The sequence below is a fragment of the Ambystoma mexicanum genome, chromosome 9 (assembly GCF_040938575.1).
Source record: "Ambystoma mexicanum isolate Mex_15411 chromosome 9, UKY_AmexF1_1, whole genome shotgun sequence".
Taxonomy (NCBI): domain Eukaryota; kingdom Metazoa; phylum Chordata; class Amphibia; order Caudata; family Ambystomatidae; genus Ambystoma; species Ambystoma mexicanum.
Window position 1 is genome coordinate 1,099,323,770 of NC_090931.1, and position 23,214 is coordinate 1,099,346,983.

A 23,214-nucleotide genomic window follows, 5' to 3' on the forward strand; every position below is an offset into this window, starting at 1 on the left:
CTACCTCCACCCATCATGCACATCCTACTGTAATATGAGTAAATAATGCTGTACATACCTATACACTATGGTTTCATGTTGTCCTCGCTGTAATGTAATGTCCTACCTGTGCTGTCCCATCTCCTTTTGCCATCACCTACTACTATTACCCTCAGATTTCTGTTCAGTCATAATTTGCCATAGACCATTGTAAAACACTCCCGTTTCCAGAGGTGCCCTGTCCCTACATGTCCTTTGTACACAGTTTTTGTTCGAAACTCAAAGTATTCTGCAAATAAATACAAAAATACAAATACCATTTGCAACATAATATTATGACTCATCCACGATTTAGCTGCAACATGAAGTGCAAACCGGGTAAGTCCAAAAGATCCAAAAGCTATACAAATGTTTATTTGCAAGTTAAAAAATGTAAGATTCTCATAATTCAAAACGAGTTTCAGATCCACATTTTGCAATCACCTTTCATATTTTTTTTAAAAACTGTCAACCCACCGACCATGACAGCGGCCAACCTTGAAACAGCGCCATTATTTTGGTAATCACAGGCCGATGAAGAATGACGAAGCAAATCGCCACAGGTGAATAAAAGCAGTGGATTATCTTCAAATATATAAAAAATACCTATTGCCTTTTGACAGTTTCTATAGTTAATAATACTCTGCATTTCACAGAGGCAAAATCAATATTTTGTCGCTATGAATAGGGCATTTAACGTAAAATCGGTGTTCTTTTAGTAGGTTAACAATGTGATCGTGTATAGACACAATAGGATATTACTAAAATACCTTTAAAGAATGTGCGATATAATATGTTTCTTAGTAGTCACAGCCAAGCCAAGCCAGAATGCCAACTCCATTTCACATGCTGTGATCTCTTTCACGTGTACTCTTTTATTTTTCATTAACACATACATTTCATCATCTTCAGATCAGAGTATTGAAACATCCGCTGCGCTGATGACAGATAATCTAGCAAATTCTGGTACATCTTTATCAGGATATTTGCATAACTTTGAATTGCAAAGCGGGAAAAGCTAGCACTGCATTTGCGATGAGCAACAACTCCAAACTAAAGTCCTATACAACGTTTGAAGCAAATTAAAACAATTTTGCAACAGGTAAAGTGTAAACATGTTCTACATGAGAACAGAATTGCCAGCATGCAATATTTTCCATCTGAAAAAAGGCTTGATCGTGTGTGAGGAAAGGGTGGAGCAAGCAAATTCAAGGCTATATCCTCGAGATGGCCCAGTGCCATGGTCCAACTTCTGTCTGTCTTGGAATTTAATCGAACAGCACTTTTGATTCTGTGACTTGCACTCTCACTTTTACCATTATGTCTTTCGACCTAAATTCTGAAGCATGCAAAGCAATGGTAACAAAAATACCCACAATATCTAAGGTTATTATATATGTCAATGCCAATGTGGGCACAATGCCCAAATCCTAGGCTTTCGCTTCTTCCTCAGTTGCATTCTGGGAGTTGTTCTCTTTCCTAACCAAAAATAAAGCAAAGCCAAGACCTGAAGTAGGGTATCCCAGTCACACAGAGTCATTGGACAACTTTGTTCTCAGCGCATCGCAGTCAGTTGGCAAATATTGCAGTTTGTCTTTGGAACATTTTAGCAGGTACAAATCTTCCTCTAGTCTGGTATGGACTGTGCCTAAGCTCTAGTGCTCTCATGTTGTCCCCTGTGGCATACATTATGTCCTCTGTCCTGCTCTTGTTTATTGCATTCTGGCACTTAAATTCTACTTTTCCTATGATAAATATCAGAGTACAGGTCCCAGAATGTGAAGACAAATACAGGCGTGGATGAGCCACTCATCCCTACCACAGAACAACTTCAAATTGATGACAACAGCACAACATCAATCAGGTGCTTTGTGTCTACACAAGTTAGAGTAGGTGTCATGCTTCAGCTTTAAACATTTTGATAGTGAGTTGTGATGCATGAAATTATAAATCTATGAATCCACTATACAACATGTGTACAGTGCAGGTTTGATAAAGACACTAATGGCAGGTAGATTTATAAGTATTTGATACCGGTATGGCTAAGCATGGTTAAATCTGTACTCACCAGTTGTTTCCACAATGCCTTCCAGGATCACCACTATCTCGAACTGCTCGGTTTGCATGGAACGCTGCGACAGGTCGTAGAAGGGGCTCTTGGCATCGATCACATGGCAGATCGTGAGCGGCGAGACAAGGAAAAGCTGATCCGCCCCGGTACTAAATCCAACATCCAGTTCCAGTTGATCAAGAGGGAGGAACTCCCCCTCAGGTGTCTGCCGAGACTAGACAAGCACACAAAGAAAAAAAGATGACATTGTCACTAAGATGGCTGTCTCTCACGGTGGCAGCTGGGTCGTTGTGGAGAAAATGGCCAGCATGTCACACTCGAAATAGAGCCCGATTCCAAATCAAAAGCAAGCAGCCCGGTAGAAGGCTGCGCTCTCCATGGATTCTTCATATACACAGCAGCGCACACCTCCCCTCTGACGACACTCACTCTATTCTTATTTGTCTAAAGAAGCGACACTTCCATTACTCTCCATTAAAACACCTGCAGCAGTTTACTTCAGCTGAATACACTAATTGCATTTTCAGACTGTTCTCTTTCTACATTTATGTGATGATTAAAAAATCAATGTCATGCAAAGTAGCATTGAATGCGCATAAACACTGGAGAGAAGGTGTAAGTGGGTGAGATAACCCTGGGGTCAAACAGCGACAAATGTACCCTCCTACCTGGGAAGTACACCTCATCCTTGCTTTCAGGCCTGTGCCTTGCATTGCCGGCGGCCTCCTCTGAAGCCCTGGCTCTGCCAATGCAATACCGACCCCGGCACTCCCGCTCTGCCTGCTGCCGCTGCCTCTGGAATCACCATTTCCAAAAGGCCTCTCCTGAAGGGGTGTGCAGCACGCTTATTTGCCTGGTATGCCGCCGCCTTCAGTATCGGATGCCATAGGTCATAAGGAAGTAATTGCATCTCTAATCTCTGCTTTTCCATCACAGAAGAAGGATCTTTTGCTTCTGCCATTAAACGCCACTAAATGTCTGTCTTCTCTATCGAATCTCTTCTCTTGACTGAGACATGGCACATATAAGATTGCGTCATTGGTTTGATTGCGCAGGGTATATGGCTCAGTGCACCGATTACTAATTGCAACCTTTACTATCTCACATGAACGTCCTCCGTGTTTCAGTTCACCCTGAACGTGTATTGCCTCTTACCATACTGGAAAGATCTCTGATCAAGCCGTTAACACCTACAGGGATGTATGCATTTTGCAAATCAATGAGATGCTAATCAGTGGGATTTCCTGTCTCAATGTGTGATATGCATGTTCCTGATATTACATTTTTAGCAAATACAATTTTTACAACTATTCTAATGTTTCAATTGAAAAAAGAAAATCTTACCCTCCTCACATATATTCCCAAATCCCTGACCTTAAACTTCTAAGTGTTTTTTTTGTTTGGATTATGTCATGGTTTGAATGCACACTATTTACCTTAAATTATTTGCACAGAGGAAACAGCCTTTATTTTGATTGCACCGTTTAGCGTAAGCACTGTTCTGGACATCTCAACAATGCAATAGAAAAATGAACATTGCAACTCGAGTGCGCAAATAATCACCAGAGAGCTTTTCACCCAGTCTTGTTTTCTTCCATTACATTTTGGAAATGCTAGTCCTGCATTTGTAGTGAAAAGAAAATGTTCATAAATGCAATGAATGGCTGGGACACATACACCTGATCTAGACCCGCTTTACGGTATTGATAATGTAATGGTTACTACCCATAACATCTGTAAGTAGACCACTCAGAGTTTCTTCTTTGCATGTTTTATCTTGCAGTTTTCTAATCCCCCATTTGCAATGCAAAACTGCAAGTCCCAGAAAGCAAAGAAAAAATGAGGACTTGATGAGCTAACATGAGATCTTCAAAATGAACCACAGACGTCATTTGGGGGTGTGCAAGGGTCGCAGCCATGACCCATGTGTTCTCCCTTGCTATCCCTGCAATCTCCCTTGTTAGCCTTGTAAATAATTAGATTTTATTTTTATTTTTAAACTGAAGTTCCTGGAGTAACGGGGCCCCACCACACAAGTCTGGGGGTGTCCCAGTGCAGTCTTCACCTATCAGGGTAAAATCTAGGCTGGGGCTTGCAGTGTGAGAAGGAAGCGCTCAGTATGGGTTGGAGCTGACTGTGACATGTGGCACGTGTCACATGCCACATTCAGCTCCAACCACTTCTCCGGCTTCCTTGCAGCTCATATACAGGAACGAGGAAGCTTCCCCAGCTTCCTGGTTCCTGTTTGTGAGCAACACAGAGGAGCTGAGGGTGGCCTGGAGTGATGGACTGTTGCTGGAAAGACAGATAAGAAGGTGTTTCTTAAAAATGTGATGTGTATTTTGCATGTGTGAAGTGCATGTCAGATGTATGTAAGTGCTATGCGTCAGCGAGTGGTGGGTGAATGAGATGAAATGTGAGAGTGCGTGTGTTTGAATGTTCTGGGTGAGTGGGTGTGTGCCTGTGTAGAGAATGCAGTGAAAGTGGATGTAAAACAAGGTGTTTGAGTGAGTGACTGTTGGGGGAATGAGTATGCATGTGATAGTGTGTTTCAATGTGCTGGATGGGTATACGTCTCTGTATAGAATGCAGTGTGAGTGGATGTGAGAGAAGGTGTATGGGTCAGTAAGTAGTAGGTGAATGAGTAGGAATGTGGTAGTGTCTGTTTGAATGTTCTGGGTGGGTGGGTGCATTCCTCTGTGGTGAATGCAGTGCAAGCGGGCGTGAGAAGTTTATCAGTGAGTGAATGGTGGGCTACAGAGTAGGAATGTAAGTGCATATGTGTGTGTGTGTGTAAATGTTCTCGGTGGGCAGGTGCCAGTGTAAGTGTGTGTGAGAGAAGGTATATGGGTGAAGGACTGTGGGTGAATGGGTATGAATGTGATTGTGCGTGTGAATGTTCTGGGTGGGTGGGTGCATTCCTGTGTGCTCAATGCAGTGTGAATGAATGTGAGAGGGGGTGTATGGGTTGGTGAATGGGGGTGAATGTGTGTGTGTGCATAAGACCTGGGAGACTGAGGATCACTAGAGCATTTTTTACACATCCTTTATTGATTAGGCATGTTTTACTGGTATTTTCGGGCAAATCCAAGTTCATGAGTGTCATTACCTGGCTAGACTGGAATTTTGTTACAGCCAGTCTAGCCATTGCTTACTGTGGTATGACATTTATTACTCATCATCTTTGACAAAGCAATCATGATAAGTGGTATTATCTTGCTAGACTGATGTTTTGATGTAGCAGCCTGTATATTTCTTATTGTAGCATGACTTTTTATTAACTGAGCATCAGTGATGAAGCAAAAATGATAAGTGTTCTTATGGGTATAGATTGGCTTACATTGAAACCAGTTTGGACAAACCAATGGTAGTATTTTCTTGCATAGGAGTACTGTCATATATTGGCAGAGCCAGCTTTGTGTCTAGTGCCAGCAATGATACTATAAAAACATTTTAAAGCGAACCTGGGTACATTCTTATATAGTAGATACTACCATATGTTGGTGGAGGCAGCATGGACATGTATGGGCACAGCCAGCATGAAAATGTGTTTTATACTGGTCTATATTGAAGGGACCGGCATGACTTTTTGTGACGTTCATCTATTGTACATTTTGTTTCCCTGAGTTACCCAACAAAACCAATTGCAAACTGCTTGGCCTACTACCCAAATGTTCACAGAAAGTGTGCTGTGTAATACACCATTTTAACACATTATACAAAACATTTTCTCATGGAAGGGGGAATAATCCCCCCCCCCCTCCCAAACCTGTTTTCGTTAGTTCGGCCCCCTCGCTATGCTCAGTCGCAGTCACATATGTGTGGCAAATATTTACACCCTCCATTAAAACAACTCACCAGCCACCACTGGTGCCTAGTATATTTTGGGACCAGGCACTGTCCCCTTCTTTCTACGCTATGTAAAACATGTAGGCCCTGATTAATGGAATTGTCTGCATGGCAAATAGGGACATTGTGCACCAAACCACCTGCGAAACTCCTTTGGTTGATTCCTGGAATCGAATCTGCAGGACTTTTTGGTACTTTGCGAGTACTTCGTGCAGGCTTGGCAGATCTCTGCGAGTGGCCGAGTGCCTTGCGTGAGATACCTGGAGTAGGGGGTGGAACACGCAAAATGGAGAATAACTTTGGAAAATGTGAGTGTTTATGAGGGTTGGGCCACTGGAAATCCATTGCACACCCACAAAAGCACATAATCAAGCGTATTCATGGAACTGTCTGTGCAACCTCTCGTCAAGGAAATGGGCATGCAAAGCACTTGATCTATCTGCCACTCAAAGGCAGGCATACGGACACTTGCTCATAGGAATCACTGTGCAGAGGTAAGATTGGAGGTTGGATTTAGGGGTGCGTGCATGCTGTTGGGGTTCCGATTGGATATGGGGCTGCGCGTAAGCAGTGTAGGAATGGTTTATGGGGGTTTGCACGCATGTGTACCCGGAAATTATTACTTTTACGATACATGGTATGCATTTTGAGGAGATGCTGGGAATAGTTACGGGGGACCCCACGGACCCCTGCTGGTGTGCTGTCCTGCTTATGGGGCTTAGCAGGCAGTTTTTCTGTGGTAGATTGCATCACGCACGAGGAGTGTGCAATGGTCTGTTTCCATGGCTGATATGACTCTGCATGTGGGCGTGTCTTGAGTGTTCCAGTCGCGACTTGCCTATTGGGTTACTTTGCATGAACTATTCCATGAATATGCGTAGAGCGCAGATTAACATCTGTGCCCAGGCTCACGCAGAGTTGTTCTTGGTGTGCAGGCTTTGCAGGATCTCTGCACACTTTTTATGAATTGGGCCCTTAAGCTTTGATTAAAAAACATATATAGTTGTTTCACTTGGAGTAGTGCATGCCTCTGCAGCAGCATAATCATCATGGATATTGCGCATACGTGGTGGTCCGGGCTGGCTCAGGTTGTGGTATGCCCTGTGCTTTGTTAAGCAACTTGGGGGGCCCTCAGCATGGGTCACAGGGGGACCCCACATTTTATACTAAACCACTAATTGGGCTTTGCTCACTTTCAATGCATACAAGTGTGATGTGAACAGAGGAGAGGGGCGCAAACTCTACCAGGACCGTGCTCTGGTGCAACACTGTTTAAGAAAATAAAAGTTGGACACAGAGTCTCAAAAGTGAGAGAGCAATGCAGTGACCCACCCCTCCCCACTCAAACTCCTTCTTGGAAAGGTCTTTGAGGAAGCTTCATTCATGGGCCGGTCCAAGGGTGTTATTGACTAACGCACCTCGCACATAGAGCTCTGAAAACCGTAGATGCATTGAGCCCAACTCTTGAGGGAAGTGCAACCCACCCCTCCCCACACCTCACCCCGTTAAAAAAGACTGAAGAAGAGTCATGTATGAAAGTCTAGGACATTAAGGTGTTATGTTCGGCACTGGGTTGTGGGGGACAACATGTGGTTGCTTGTCACATAACTTATAGATAAATGCACACAGAGACAGATGGCCTCAGCTTACACCTGCACAATAGGTTTTGTCTATCAGAGTGGTAGCTGACTCATAGATACATTTCTAACCAGGGAATTTTGTTTGATACTAAATCTTGGTAAACTATTTCATTTTCAGGCCTTGCTCATGAAGCATTTTGCTCCTGGGTTAGCAGTGCACACCTCTGCAGGTCAGTGCTTTTTTGGCTTGATTAACACACCAATGCCACAGATAATGAGTACTTCTGGGTCCATTGATCTATAGATGTTTTATACACTACTGTAGCATGCATTCGAGATTTCGGTTACCCTGTTACAAGTACTGCATTATGTAGGTTTTACATATAGGCTCCATGTAAAATCTCTAAAATGACATTCTCCAAATGTGTGATTGTAGACAAATCTCACCTCCCTCTGTGCCTTGGTTCCTTATATCTGACTGAAATGAGAGCGCCTGGAAACACGGGTGTTAGACATACCTGAAGGTTGTGTGCCATCACTTCCTGTGATGTCACTTGGGGGTGTGGTCAAATGACAACACTTCCTGTGATGTCATCAGAGGTCAAGTGCTGTGTGATTTCACCTCCGCTACCCCTGGAATTTTGGTGAAATTACATCCCTGAAATGAACACCTGCAGTGAATTGTAAATTCCAGCAACCTTGTTGTAAATTGAAAGTCGCGCACCACTGGGATATGTTGGAAGAAAGCCAGATTTAAGTAGGTTCCCAGGCGAATGTAAATCTTCAATTGTTTGGGACATGATAATTACAAAAGAGTGCTAAAGCAATTACTAGCTGTGAAACTGTGTGGTGCCACCTCACATAGAACGTGAGAATAACCCCATCAGCCAGCTCATCTAAATGTAATTATAATCATTCAATAGCTATCGCCTCACATTGTTCTAAGGCTGCCGAGGGTGCTGCACTGCGCTGCGTCTGTGCTCACCAGTTTGTGTACATCCCTGAGAACATAGAAGCCTGCGCAGCCAACCGTGCTCCCGAGTATTTATTAAACTACACAATAGGTATGGGAAAAGTGTTGGAACGTGGCTAGAGCGGCTGCTTTGCGCTGACACAAAAATGGAAGGCATCCACATACGTTAGAATAGCTGAGCGGTGCTATCTGTTGTCAAGGGCACTGTGTGGAGGCTCTTATGATGCTTTTCCTGTAGCCGTTCATGTTAACAGAGCTTTACCAGGGATTTTTTTTTTTTGCCTTCAATTTTAATTCGATTCACTGATGGCAAGCTTCAGTAAGCACATCTAATCTAAACATCTGGAGAATTTTCCACTGTTCATAATAGAATCATATGCTGCGAATGCACATTAAGATGCCAGGCCTATGCACTCAGGCTCTTTCACTGTTCAGGCATAGCATAACAGACAATGCATAATACATATTCCCCAGATTCACGCTGCTACCTCAATAAAAGTACACGATATCCTGCATTCAGTCGATTGGAAACGCGGCTGCTGACTGCTGCAGCCCACGCACCACCGTAACACAGCGGACTTAAAAGAGAAGGGTAGGTTTGGGTGAGCATTCGCAGAGCCAGAGCGCTCAAGATGCCCCATGTCAGGGGTGGCGAGCTCATTGGCCCCCATTTTAGTGTTGGCCATTATAAGCCAAAACTATTGTAATGGAGTACAGCTAGTAGGCAGATAACATGTGAGAAGGTGTACACATATTGTGTGTGTTGTTTATTTACCAAACCAATGACTGCCCATGGCCATGATAATCCCCATGACCATTCCCAAACGTTAACCTACCCCTTATCACCCAAAGAACTTCTTCTGGAATCACTTTGAGCTAACTCCATCAAACAGTAACAATCGACTTTGGTCTGTCAGTGTTATTTCTAAGCTGTCTGCTCACAGCTTATGGCTTAACTTCAGCTGTAAATGTGTCAATGGTTTAAGAATTATGTCTTAACCTAATGTGCCATCAGTAACTTGATTTATATCTGTTCCTTGCACTGAAGTCATGTTGAAAAAAATGACAAAGCCAGCACTTTTGGCTTGTGTATAGGTACTCGAAAGCCATTGGCCAGGCTCTACTGTCATACACCCAGGTAATCACACCATGTTCAATCGATTGACATTTTATGGCCAGGTAGTACCGTATTGAAAATGCCTATCCCTTGCATACACAAAAGCCCACGTTGTTAGTTTCGCCAATGCTTGTTTTCTTTGTTTGATGGTAATTGAAGTTTTACTTTTCTTATTATAAATGAAGGACCAGAGTACCAGAATGCAAACGTATGAGCTAGTCATCCCTGACACGGGACCACTTGAGAGCTTTGCTGCACGTGGTCTTGAAGGCATTTTACAGACATAATCGGCAATTGGATCTTCTACAGAAAACCTAAATTGCCACAATTCGTTGATTCAAGCAGAGGTGTCGGAGGGTCGATCAAAACGCTTAGGAAATATATACGTAGGTTCAGCCCACAGCTACTCTCTGATATTTCAGTGCTTAGCCGCAGACAAATGCCTGCGTTGAGGGAAATCATGGCCTGCAGTGCCAGGGCTGTACCCTCATTTGAAAACGCTGCCAAGTAGCTCAACATGTCCTCAAAAGAAATATCTCTCCACTACTGAGCAACATACCTCCTTCCTCCAGCTGCTTGTAGTGGTGCACTGATTGGTACTAGCAAGGGTGCAGGTGCTGATATCCAGCATGGCCGCCTGCACTTCATCTCGCTACAGGCAGAGTCTGGATGAACGGGTGGGAAACTACCAAGTCATATACTTAGATTATTGGAATTTCCTTTCCTTGGATTTGTCTTCGTCGTTTTTTGTCCGCTACAGGCCAAGTGACTCTAATAGGGTGCAACACGTGCAATGTTTTCATTAGTTTTAAGGAATATCCCACTGGTCAATGTTGAGCAAAAGAAACCAACTAAAGCAATTATGGTGCTCATTCACAATTCACAATCCACCGGGGCAAGCGTGGGTTATGCATTCTATACTGCACCTCATATGATCTATAGAAAACATAAGCAAAGGTGTTGTTGTACATGTTCCTTAAGCGTGGGTTATGCATTCTATACTGCACCTCATATGATCTATAGAAAACATAAGCAAAGGTGTTATTGTACATGTTCCTTAAGCGTGGGTTATGCATTCTATACTGCACCTCATATGATCTATAGAAAACATAAGCAAAGGTGTTGTTGGACATGTTCCTTTGCCTCGGTTGGACTTAGACTATTTTGAACGTGTGGATGTAAATCTACACTTAGGAAATGTCTGTTCACTATGACACTTGCAAGATTGCTTTTTTATAAAAATTTAATTTGGAAAAATAACTTCAGCAGAACTATTTAATCTCCTCTGCTAATTGATGTTTCAGACATTGCCTGGGAAATTGTCAAGACAAAAATGGGATTGTCACATCTGTGTGTATTGTGGAATCTATGAGATTATGAATCACATGAAAATACATTTTAAAACCAAAAATATTTGATTGAAAAATAATAGATGCTTTGCTGATGTTGTCAAAGTTTGGAATGTAATCATTGAGGAAGCATGGCACCACCTGAAGCACAGCTTGTCAAATCAAGCCTCTTATTTGCATAAGTTGTCTGGGGGGGGAGGATGCAACTCTCAAGGAAAGAATGTAATAATGCTTCCGAGAATTATGGAATCGCTTGACTGAAAAAGTGACTCCATGTTTGCCTTGTCTGCCTGATGCATCAGGCCTAATCCAACGTCAGCAATCACTGTAACATTGCATCAGACAGTATTTGCCACCAATATGCCTCTTTACTTCAGATGTCCTTCTGGTGCAGCTTTTAGAAAGGAAATTTGAAATATATTTCAAGGTGAGGAACATTTAAATCTAACGAATCCTAAAGCAAAATATCGATGTCGTCAAATAGCCACCCATAAGCAGCAAGTACTGAATTACAATACATCTTGTGAGATAGTGAACAGCTGTGACAGGAATTGAGGAGGTCGCAAAGAGTTGTTTATAATGGTTGCCATGGCAACAATAATTTCAATGTCTCTTAAGACCCACATGTTTTTTGTATGCCAATAGTAGTACCCAGACTCTTACTTGATTACAACAATCTGTCAGATTATCAATTTCAGCATAAAATCAACTGATGACTCTTCGACCCTTATTCACACAGGGTTTTCCAATGGGGTTTTGACATTATAAACCGCTTTTGTGAATTAGGCCCTTCCTCTTCTAAATTTGAATGAATGCTGGCACGTCGTAATGAATGTCTGCAGCACATTGCCAATCAGATATGGCACATCCCACTCCCACTCCTAATGGGATGTGCTACTGAAGGTCTGCAGCACAGTCTTCAATCAGATATGTCAAAAACCCACTCCCAAAGAATGGACTTTGATTCCCAAACTGTGGAACATACATCCACCATTAGATTAGGCCCCTTACTGATAACAGTGTGAGTTCCGTGTGGACATAATACAGAGACTAGCAGCTGCCATTATGTTTGTATGAATGAGCATAGAAATCAATTGAGACAAACATTCCGAGATGAGTAAACCCATGAAGTATTCAGCAACATGTCACCAACCTGCCCACAAAGACGTAGGCCACATGGGTGACACGAGGCATGAAGTGGGACTGAGTCATGGTGCGGCCAGTCCGAATAATGAGACAACCATGAAGATGTAAAAAGAAGCACTATAAGGGTAGTGGGAGACAGCAAGTTGCATAGCAAGAGTAGAATGGGAACACCGGGCCATGATAATGTGGCACAGGAAGAAAAAGAAACACATTGGAACATGATATTGGAAAGATGATGTGGTAGGAATGCATGCAAAATTAAGTAGACAACCGTGAAATGACCAAAATGGTGGATCATTAACACTTTGGGCTCATATCGGTGACAGACGCAAAACAAACATATATAAACACAAGAAGACACAAAAAGCGAATTGATCTGTGGAGATATAGGGAATGCTGGTCTTAGAGAAATTACAGATCTAGCACACAATGGTGATAGAAAAATGGGGATAATACGTAGAAAAGAAAAACCAAAATAATGGGATCTCGGAAGGGAGACAGAGATGTAGTGAATAGCCGGAATGGAAAAGGGGGAGTGAGATGCTTGAGTGATATTCAATGTGGGATTTAGATACACAGGATGATATGAAGCAACCAGGATGAGACAAGGGATGACATTGCAAGAGCACTGCTTACAAAGGAAACAACTCAGAGATAGTGACTGGATCACAGCAAAGGAATGAGTCAGGCAGAAGTGGATATTTATAATATGGAGGGTGGGGCATCCAAAACAGATGACACAAAAGCACGGAACCGGGTATTGATAAACAATGGCATTTTAGAAAAAAGGAGGGTCAGCTGAAAAGGTTGGGCATAAAGATTTCATAGTGAAGGTTTGGCAGATACAAATGATATCGTTAAAATATATCCTGTTGAAGGAAGATGTTCCCTGATTTTGGAAGGCCTTTCAGAGAAAGTTAGGGACACACACTGACATACTGACACATCACTCACTATTTTCTCAATTTTCCCAGCAGGGGATCTTCCTCAATAGTTCTGACAGCATGCAACACCCACTGTTCTCGATATATATATATATATACATATATGCAAAAAAAGATAGCAACATGCTAGATAACATTTAACTTTTGTAACAATTATTAATGTACCCTCGAGTTATTGACAGGGGTGTCAGCTGATCTGTTGTTTGTTTGTGTAGCTACAATTGCAAGATGTAACACTAGTTTATTTTGGAAGATGCTGGCCGGTCGGCTCATACTTACTTTGAGTAACTTGCAACGAATCTGAGCAGAGACCATATGGCTGTTACGGAGATTCCCCACCCTGAACATGAGGGTGAGTTTGCCGTCCCTCATGGAGATGACCGCATGCTCACTGAACATCAGGGTCTCGGCTCTCTTCTTGGGCTGAGACATCTTGATGAACATGCAGCCAATCAGAAAGGCATCGACAATGGATCCAAGAATGGATTGGAAAAGGAAGAGGATGATCCCCTCCGGACACTTGTCTGTGATGTAGCGGAAGCCGTAGCCGATGGTGGCCTCCGTCTCAATGAAGAATAAGAAAGCTGATGGGAAGTTATAAACGTTGGCCACACAAGGGGTGTAGTTTTCATCATGTGCTTTGTTAAGGTCTCCCCTAATGTAGGCAATGACCCACCACATAGATGCCATGAAGAGCCAAGCGACAGTATAAGTAAGGATGAAAATGAATAGATTCCAGCGCCATTTCAAGTCCACCAAGGTGGTGAATAAGTCAGACAGGTAGCGACTTGTTTCGCTGCCCAGGTTCCCGTGCTGGACATTGCACCGGCCGTTCTTGTCCACAAACCTCTGCCTTTTTTTTTTGGGTGCAGGCTGGTTAAATCCAGAACCACTTGACGAGGTGGTCACTACCTGGTAGTCATCCCCAAATTTTCTCCGTAGTGCAGACATAATCCAGATAATAGGAGCGATTGATGTGCAGTGCAAAGCAATTCCAGTTCTGGGCCTTCAAATTGGCTGACTTCTCACCACTGTGGCCTTTTGCTGCTGCCTTTCAAGTGTAAATGTTGCTAGAAAGTATTGAGGGTCTTTATCTGATTAACAAAAAGACGCATGACGAGCACACTGAATACATGGTGCTTCCAATAGCTCCTGGAAGCCTGAAGCTAAGAAGCACCCACTTCACGCAAGCGGGCATGAACCAATTATGACCCCATTCCTATCCCCCACCCCTCTGGCAGAACACGGCAGGAAGTCATCTCTCGCAGGCTTGGGAAATGGAATAAAGAATACAAAATAAATGAACGGAACCACCTGCTGTGAAATCGGACATGCAGTCCAGCGCGTCCCAGGAACACTGGGTGCCCTGAACACGATTGCTCGGCTGCAGGGAATCCTGACCCAGCGCCGGACTTCGAGAAGCACATGGGCTTAGTGTGGAATGCAGCGAATCGTTGTTATCGCCATGCCAAAGTCCTCCCAGAGCGCGCCAGGGCTCCTCCAATGCCCCTCCAGCATCCCAACGCCTCCTGATTTAAGGTGGGGGTTGTGTATGTCCACCGGTTCCGTAGGTGGCAGCAAATCTGGACCCTCTGATGCACGGCTTGCCCTCCTGCAATGTAGCTGTAAAAAAAATCCTTAAAGGAAGGTCCCCATCTGGTGAATTGGCTCAAATACACCAGCGGCTGCCTCGACTGATTTGCGTTCTTTCCTTCCGGGGGGTCTTCCAGGATGAATTGGTCACCCCTCGTGCTAATGATGCCCCTGTGGAGGGTGCTGGGCTCGCGAGTTGGTCTAAGGGGCGAGTTGGCGTGTTGGTGGGGGGTGGAGAGATGGAGAAAGTGGCGGTGCGTGTGATGATCAGCTGCAGAGCCCGACTAGCCCCGCCTGCTGCTGCTGCCTCGGCTGCCTGGGCTTCCTTCTGCTCCTTCCCTTCCCTGTTTCCCAGTGTGAGGAATTAGCACAGTCCCTGCTCCTTTCTGCAGCAGTACAGAGAGCAGCAAGCGGATGCCCCCCTCCTCCTCCTCCTCTTCCCCCATGGCACACGCACACACAGAGCCCCGCCACCTTCGCCATTCAGATCAGCATCGCCCCCAGGCAGAATAGCAACCAGGTGATCTGCTCCCTGAGACCATTACAATAGAGAGTCGGAACGGGGGACGGTGCAGTTGCGGCTCCGCCAGAGTGCCTGTGCAAAGATAGCTGCTTAATATGCAGCATCGGGCAAGTGTGGAATGAGTAATGTCCCCCTAATGCAGAGCACTGGGAGACATTAACCTTCATTCTAACCATGCACGGGCAGCCAGAGAGGCGTGCACTCCGCGGGAGCACGGCGCACTCGCAGCACATTCGCACTGAATGTGACAGCTCGCCTACATGTATTATCAGAGCGTGCACACCATTGATTGCATTGCATGAAAGGCACAGATGTACCCCTCGCTGCTGAAATATTGCCCACTCCCCTCTGCATGCAACACTATCCACAGGCACGCAGGCATTTGCAGGAATAAGCAAGCACATGATATTCTAATATGCCTAACAAGCGGGAATGCCCAGACCAGGGGGCCATTGCAATGATATTCTGTGCTACTAGCTTGGAATTTCTCCACCGAATGCTCCCTGTGGTCCTATCGCCCTGTGTAGCTACTGGAGTTCCTGCCACTCGAATATAACCTACGTGAGCTGCGCTTAAAGTTTTGAGCGCGACGTGTTCTGCTGCTACCCGTTTGAACACAATTTAAAATCTGGGCCACAATATCACATAAGCACCAGACCACTAACCCACTGAAAGAGGTGTAAAATGCAACGCAGAGTCAAAGTAAAGGCGTTATGAGTTTACAAAATAATAATATGAATAATAAAGAAAGAAATCGAACATGCCAACCGTGGCGATGCGTTTCTGGTGCTATGATTGTCACAAACGACCATAGCCCCTACAGTGTCTCTTCCTGCACCTGGAGCCTCATTCGGCCCATGATTTTACAAAGCATTTATATAAGTGAAACCACACAGGCCCTCAAACTGCTGCAAACCAAGAGTGGACCCAAGCATAAAGGTAAAACAGTCATAGTTAAGGGTGATCCATCCTTTGCCTTTTGTTGTAAGGTGGGCTGAGGGCAGGCTATAATATTAAGAGAGATGTAAATGTTATTCCGTAGCAACCCAACCAGGTTGAACCAAAAAAGGTTCTATAAAATAGATACACTTGAAATAGACACACCATTTCCATTTAGACATATGACTAAATAGGAAAGCACTACCCCCCCCCGAGGAGAGAATACAGAATGTGTACAAATAGAAAGATGTCACACTGCGGTTTCTGAATCAGGGCTGTAAGGCAAATCAAAACCACCATTTTCTTAAAAGGATATGTCCTGCTGCAAACGAGGGTTAAAGATGACCTATACAGGCTGTACGGCACAACGGTGGGCCAAGTGGGCAGATAGTAGTCAAAAGTACATTATGTGGTGCTTAACGGTTCAATGGTGTTGAATCAGGCTTCTTGGAGTGGTTTGTTCGTTTTGAAGAAGTTTGAGTGCAGCAGTCGCATTAGTCTACACAAGGGAATAATGTAAGGCAGGGGTCAAACAGGACCTCACTGTGTTTTGAAGGTGATGCTTGAAGACGTGCAGATTGTGAGAGCCATCAGGGTCGCTTCAACAGTTGGTTCTACTGCGAAGATGGTGACTGGATGCAAAGTCCATTTCGAGTGGGTTCTTGCAGCATTCAATGTTCGGACTAGATGATCTACCAAGGTCCGTTCGACTGACGATGAAGATCAGCAATGAACATGCTAGTGGGGCGAGCAGCGGTTCAAAGATGGCAGTTGCACAAAGAGCTTGTAAAGAGAGGTTCAAATGTGCAGTTCAGCTATTAGGGTACAGAAGCAACATTGTTCTAAACAGGAGTGGATGTCAACCATGGTCGAGCTTGATGAAGCGCGGATCATGAAGGCCAACAAGATTGGTTTGCCAGTCGGTTTGACGTTTAAGAGGCTGGTGACTGGACACGCAGTTCAATACGATTGTTTGAAGGTCACATTTGAAGGAACTTTCAGGGCCTGGTCAACTGTTGATGAAGATTGTCAATGAAGATCCTGGCAGTTCAAAGAGGTGGTATGAAAGCGGCATGTGCAATGGCGAGCTTCACATTTAAGCCAGGGTAGCCATGTGCTTGGCTAGCGCAATGCGGCAGCAAACATGTTTGAACATGCATTTCAGTGGTTTGAAGAGTGGCTAAGTGTGGAAAGCAGCTCCTTAGGGTCCTACTTGTTCGATGCAGTCAAACGAGTTCGAATAACGGTTTGAATTGAATTGATAGAGAAAATAAAGGGATCCCAGATATCTTGACTGTTTGTTGCTGTGTGTCCCAATCCTTTGGCATAAGGATATGTTTGAGTCCTTGTTCGTGTTCTCCCACTCACAGGGGAGTCTGGCACACAACGGCTGTTGAACCTTAACAGGGTTACGTCTTGATTACTGTTGTGACTGGTAGAGAGGCAAGTCATGTCCAAGCAGCGGTTCACCCTTGATGGTCCTTGAGGATGGTTAGGGGACAGAGCACACCTTTGCGTTGGACACCCAGTCTTCACCTCACTGGTGGAGGACTTTGGAGAGATCAACTCTTCCATCAGAGGTCCAATGAATTCTTCATTAAATGTTTGTCCAAAACTGAATCAAAGGAGTGGAAGAACCCTTCTTTTACATTCAAAAGCCCATAGTTGATTCTACTAAAGCTAGACTGATCTAGGATTCCTATTCTGGTTCTTAAAACAAGTGTACTTTGCCATCTGACATTACAACCAATGTGCTTTGTGCTACAGGAAGTAGAGGGAATAGGAAGGACAGGTAGAAACCAAAAGAAACAAGATGATAAAACCTTGCTCCAGCTTTAAAGAGCCCTCTCTGTCTCCACTGACCTGCCCCTTCCTTTCTCAATAGGATTGAAGGCCCTGGTGGGAGGCTAAGCATTTCATGAATGGGTGTGCACTTTTATTCCTGTTCCCAGGACAGCCCCCTGTGGAGTGGCTCTTGCCCTGGTGAGGCAACCTTGAAGACTGCTAGCAGCAGCAAGGATAGCCAGTATGGGAGAGACTACACAAAACCATTCCACAGCTGAATTGGTATCACTGGGCTCACTGGGCTGACACATGTTTAATTTTAAATTGATGTGGCTTGGATAACCACGAGAAATGTTGGCCACCATACTTTAAATGCAGGAATGGCATATGCATAAAGTTTTACATGCAACTGTCAAGGGTTTTGACCCATGTTGAATTATTAGACGGGGTAGATGTGGGGATGAGCTGTTGCCACCCATCATTCTATCCCAGAACAAAACGAAATCAATAGACTGGGTGGATGTGGGGATGAGCTGTCGCCGCCCATCATTCCATCCCAGAACCAGGAAAACCGCGCGGTTGTGCGCACACCAAAATGGTTGTCTAACCTGCCACCCACCAGTGCCAGCATGATGGACCGGAAGCGCCAGGGGTGAAAGGTGGTGTCAAAGGAAAAATAACAGGCCTCTTATCTTAAAAGCGCTTTAAAATCACCTTTGTTTCCCTGAATGCAAGCTCAAAATGCTAATTTTAAACATCACAAGATATTCAAAAATCTCAATGAACACAAGCAGACATTTGGCAGAATGTATTCTTGTGTGCATACAAAATCTGGGAAGTTGAAGAGCCCAAAACAATGTTTATAACAAAACTGGCTGAGCTGTGGATGCCAGCAGCTTAAGTGAAATTGGACTAAAACCACTAAAATCGAAATGTTTAAATTAAATGAGTGGCCTACTTTTGAGTGTCACATAGTTTCCAACTGTTAAATGTCATGGTTTTGAACTTAGAATCAGCATTCTAGCTGCATGTGTAAAAATTGTAAGTTTGATTTAAACTGGGAACAAACAGGACATTTAGCTGAAGCTTGGCTTAAAGAAATTGAATTCTGCCCGACAACTACCCCCGACAGGAGTTGAACTGGCTCAACAACTCTTCCCAGGCCTGGCTGCATCCTGCTGCCCCCACCAAAAGGAGATCACACCTCTCTGATTGAATTAAGGGAGGGGTACCTGCAGACTGCAGGAAGTTGAACAAAGCCCTGTCCTGGGCTCAGGCAAATGTTGTATTGGGGGGGTCGTAAAATGGCTTCCTCTTGGGAGAAACTGGGAGGGGCAGTGCCTGTGAGAGCCAGCTGAGCTTGGGGGAAGTGGATAAACCAGTTATTCCACCATGTGATGTGGGAAGCCACACCCCTTTTTGACCAGGGCATAATTTTAAAAAGATAGATAACTCATAGTGTGGACTGGTCAAAATTATATAAATAATATCATTATTCTTGGGATTTTTCCGTGCACATTTTAAAAGGCGTTAGGACTCTGTACCATGTTCTGAGGCAGAACCCCGCTATTTATTGTTATTGCAGACACTGTGTTTAAGCGAGACAAATGAAAATTTATTGGAATGTGTGTAGAAGGGGGGTGTACAGTTGTGTCAAATCTGGAAAGGTTTAAAGGTCGTTATCTGGATGAAAAGGGACAGAATTCTGTCAAAAGTGGACACAACCTCATACAAAGACAGGGATCGGATGGTTTGGTACTACAGAAAATATGTTAACTGGACCTATAATATTAGAAAAATGGTACATAGATAAATGTGTTCGGATCAAATATAGATTTGTTTGCAATTTGACAGGGGAAGGATCCTCGGACCATAAAACCTACAGCATCACTCTGACTCACATTTCCTTCCCCCAATCAAGGGAGAGAGGAGGAATTGGCCAATGATAAGTGAGAGGGGCAGGTTTAGTTATGACCAACGCACACACCCATTTTCTAAAGACATAAAAAGGACCACTGAAAGACAGGCAGGACATTCACTTTCCACTTTCTTGCGGGACGCTTTGCCGGGAGACTCCAGACTTCAAATCCATCAACCTCCAGAGACCAGAGATCCAGAGAGACCAGAGATCTGGAGAGACCAGAGATCCAGAGAGACCAGAACTGTGCAGTGCTGAGAGCAGAACCAGAGACCAGACCGCTGTGAAGAACCGCTAGCAGAAGTCCATCCAATCCTGACCCGATCGGTGACGAAGCCATTCCTGTCCAAAAGATAGTGTGAGTACTCTAGGACTGTGCCAGACTAATCTCTTAGTTTAAAATAATCTAATTAAAACTATTTTAACCTATTTAGAACTACCTCATAAGAATCGTGTGTGTCATTCTGTCCTTTTTAAAGCAGAAAACTGTCACCTGTCATTTGAACTTTTAAATTTAAAATCCAAAAAACTACCTTCACAAAATCGTCCGTATCTCCGGAACCGTTTGTGCTAGGAGCGAAATTTAACTTTTATCTTAAAGCTAAGATTCTAGGCTTTCCAACGAACTCCTTCTAGGGCCTCTGTAATTACGCTCGATGCACATGATTAAATTTGCCACGATTTGACATTTTGCACAATTTCAGCCATGTGTAAAAATCAGCAGCTTCTTGCTTTCCTTTGCTAAAATTCGTTTTAACCTGCTAGTTACTCATAGAGCATTGTTAAAGTGAGCCTGAACTAATATAAACTAGATATCATCCACCCTGAACCTCTACAGGGAATTGAAATCAATTTTAGCATCATTTCACTTCATTGCCACCACATTCAAAGCATTTTGGGCCTGTGTTTTAAAATCATACCTGTTTTTCTCTAAGCTTGCTTGGGGGGAACTACATTTCGTATTGCATGTTTGTTGGGATTCTTGAAGACTGTGTGCTTTCCTTCCATTTCTTACATTGCAAAGGGGGGGGGGGGGTGAATTGCCAGAGAAAAAGTGATTATATTATCTTTTGCTAAAATCATATAAAGTTATTTCTGTACTGCATTTCATTCCTCATTGCTTTTCCCTTGAAACCATAAAAGTATTTTTGCTGCCTTATCCATCCTATACCAACTCCTCATTGATTGTAAAGAGGTGTGCTAGTGTCAGATTACCCATTGTTGATCAACATTATATTCATAAGTGTGATATCAATTATTAATTTATTATAAAAGTGTGATATATATATATTGTTAATTTTTCAAATAAACCTTTCAAATTTGCAAAACAAGCCTACTTCTTGGCTCAGTGGGGCCAAGGGGGATTCTAAGAGAGGGGTGTTATACAAGGGTTCATCATCCAGATTATAACTTGCCATAAAAATATATAAATAAGGGCTTCCCTTGGGCATTCCAGACAAGGCACTGACTTAGTGGGATTGCTTGACTGGAGTCACTTACAAAGTGGGGGCTCGGAGCCGGGATATTCTGGGTTAGAGTTACCACTTGTGCAGCTTAATACAGTGTGTCAACTGACCGGATACACATATCCGGTTAGATCACCACGCTGTTTTACACTGTGAAAGCACTCCTCAAAGGAACGCTCTAAGGAAACGGTCTGTTTTGCAAAATAAAATACAAACTTCTGTAAGTCAGGAAGGAACTCAAATTCCAGAATGACGACCTTGGTAGATATGAAGATAGCTAGGGAGCACCTCTTACATAAACTGTTTGTGAGAGGTGAATGGTCTGAACAGGACCAAAATGTATGGTTGCAGGCGATCACACAGCAGGTCACTACAACTGGGTCAGAGACGTGGAGAGATCAGGGTCCCTTACATGTGGCCCTGAGTGAACTATATATGGACCCTAAGGCCAAGGATGAGCACAACAAGATTGCCAGGGTAGCAGCATATTTATATTTACATATGGGAACCATGCAGGACAAATGTGCTGAAGATCAAGATCTGGCAAATAGGCAACAGATGGCGTTAGAAAAGGCCCAATCTGACCTGGTCTCTTCTGAGCAGAGGCCAGGAGTAGACAATACATCATTAAAATGAAGGAGGATGTGGATATCCTGCAACAGGAAAAGGCTGACCAGGATACCAGAATTCTGGCTCTGCAGAAGGAACACCAAGACAGTTTGGACTCCTTACTGCAGAGCCAGAAAAAGCTGGAGCAACAGATAGATTTCAATAGGGCATGCACAACGCAGTTAGCTACCCTGCAAAGCCAAGTGGATAGAGAAAAAGAGGAGAGCAATAAACTGATTCTGAAAGACCTGGACACCCAGACAGAATTTCAGGAAAAGCGCCAGAAAGCTGGTGCCTTTCAAAGGCAGAGGGACGACCTGGCGGCACAGATGCAGGCGCTTAGGAAAGGGACACCTTAGGCCAGGAAGTCTGCCAATTAAAAGAAAAAATTGAAGAAAATCACCTGGCCCTCCAGGGGCTGGGTGACCTCCAAAAAGAGCATCACGACTTGCTAGAGCACACCAGGAGGGTGGAGGAGGCTCTGGCAAGAAAGGAGCAGACCAGTAGGGATGGGACTCAGGAGGTAACCCTCCTGCAGCAGAGACTGGCCCAATACTCCAGGACCAATCAGGAGGCACAGAGAGAAAATGAGGTTCTCTGTCAGCACAATGATAGGCTCCAGCAACAGGTAGCCATGCAGGAGAGACTGATAGAGTCTAATAAGGCCTTAACTGAGGAACTGAAAGCGCAGACTCTTTCATTGCAACAGGGAGCAGGGGCTGATAGAGATGAGATTCACTGGGAAAGGGAAACACCTGAGCATAACCTCAGGAGCCCTGGTACCAGAGGCCTTCATCTCTCCCAGTCCCTGGACACTGCCACCCCCATGTCCCCTGGCGCGCATGAGCACAGGGCCACAGGAATGGCAGATTACTACCCAGCCAAAAGTATGGGGCTCATAGGCCAGTACCACCCAGGAATGGAGGGGCGGGCATCCGGGTATGGGCACCCAAGCACAGTGCAATTTAATGGGGAACCCCAGGAGAGTAGGCCCATTAAGGGCATCCTGAAAACCTCTGCCCGGTTAGGTCAGTTGGGGGGGGGGTACCCATCAAATCCTGGCAGCAAAGAGGGACCTGAAGACTCCTCTGAGCGTTACAGGACACAGGAGACCAGGTCCCCACATTCTGCCAGCCATTCCCAGGCTCGCAGAATCTGGGAAAACCTGGAAGATCAGACGGGCACCTCTGGGAGTAGTGCTTCGGAGTCAGAGGATGAATGGACCAGGGTTACCCGAACCAAAAAGGCCAATAAGGCAAAAAGGGCCTTGCTTAAGGACCCATTGAAACAAATAAAGGCAATAAGGAGTGTCATCACGCCTTATCATAAGAACG

General features: G+C 44.3%; 1 protein-coding gene across 1 annotated transcript in view; it reads right to left on the reverse strand.

Annotated features, from left to right (window-relative positions):
* The window catches only part of KCNJ3 (potassium inwardly rectifying channel subfamily J member 3), a 610,905-nt gene extending 595,576 nt beyond the window's left edge, over positions 1–15,329 (reverse strand). Inside the window, exons 1-2 of the mRNA XM_069616422.1 lie at positions 13,327–15,329; positions 2,087–2,303 (exon numbers count right to left, since the gene is read on the reverse strand). Of these exons, the coding sequence (XP_069472523.1) occupies positions 2,087–2,303; positions 13,327–13,998 (889 nt within the window). The 5' untranslated portion in view covers positions 13,999–15,329. The remainder of the gene's footprint in view (positions 1–2,086; positions 2,304–13,326) is intronic.
* Between the last annotated feature and the right edge of the window lie 7,885 nt (positions 15,330–23,214).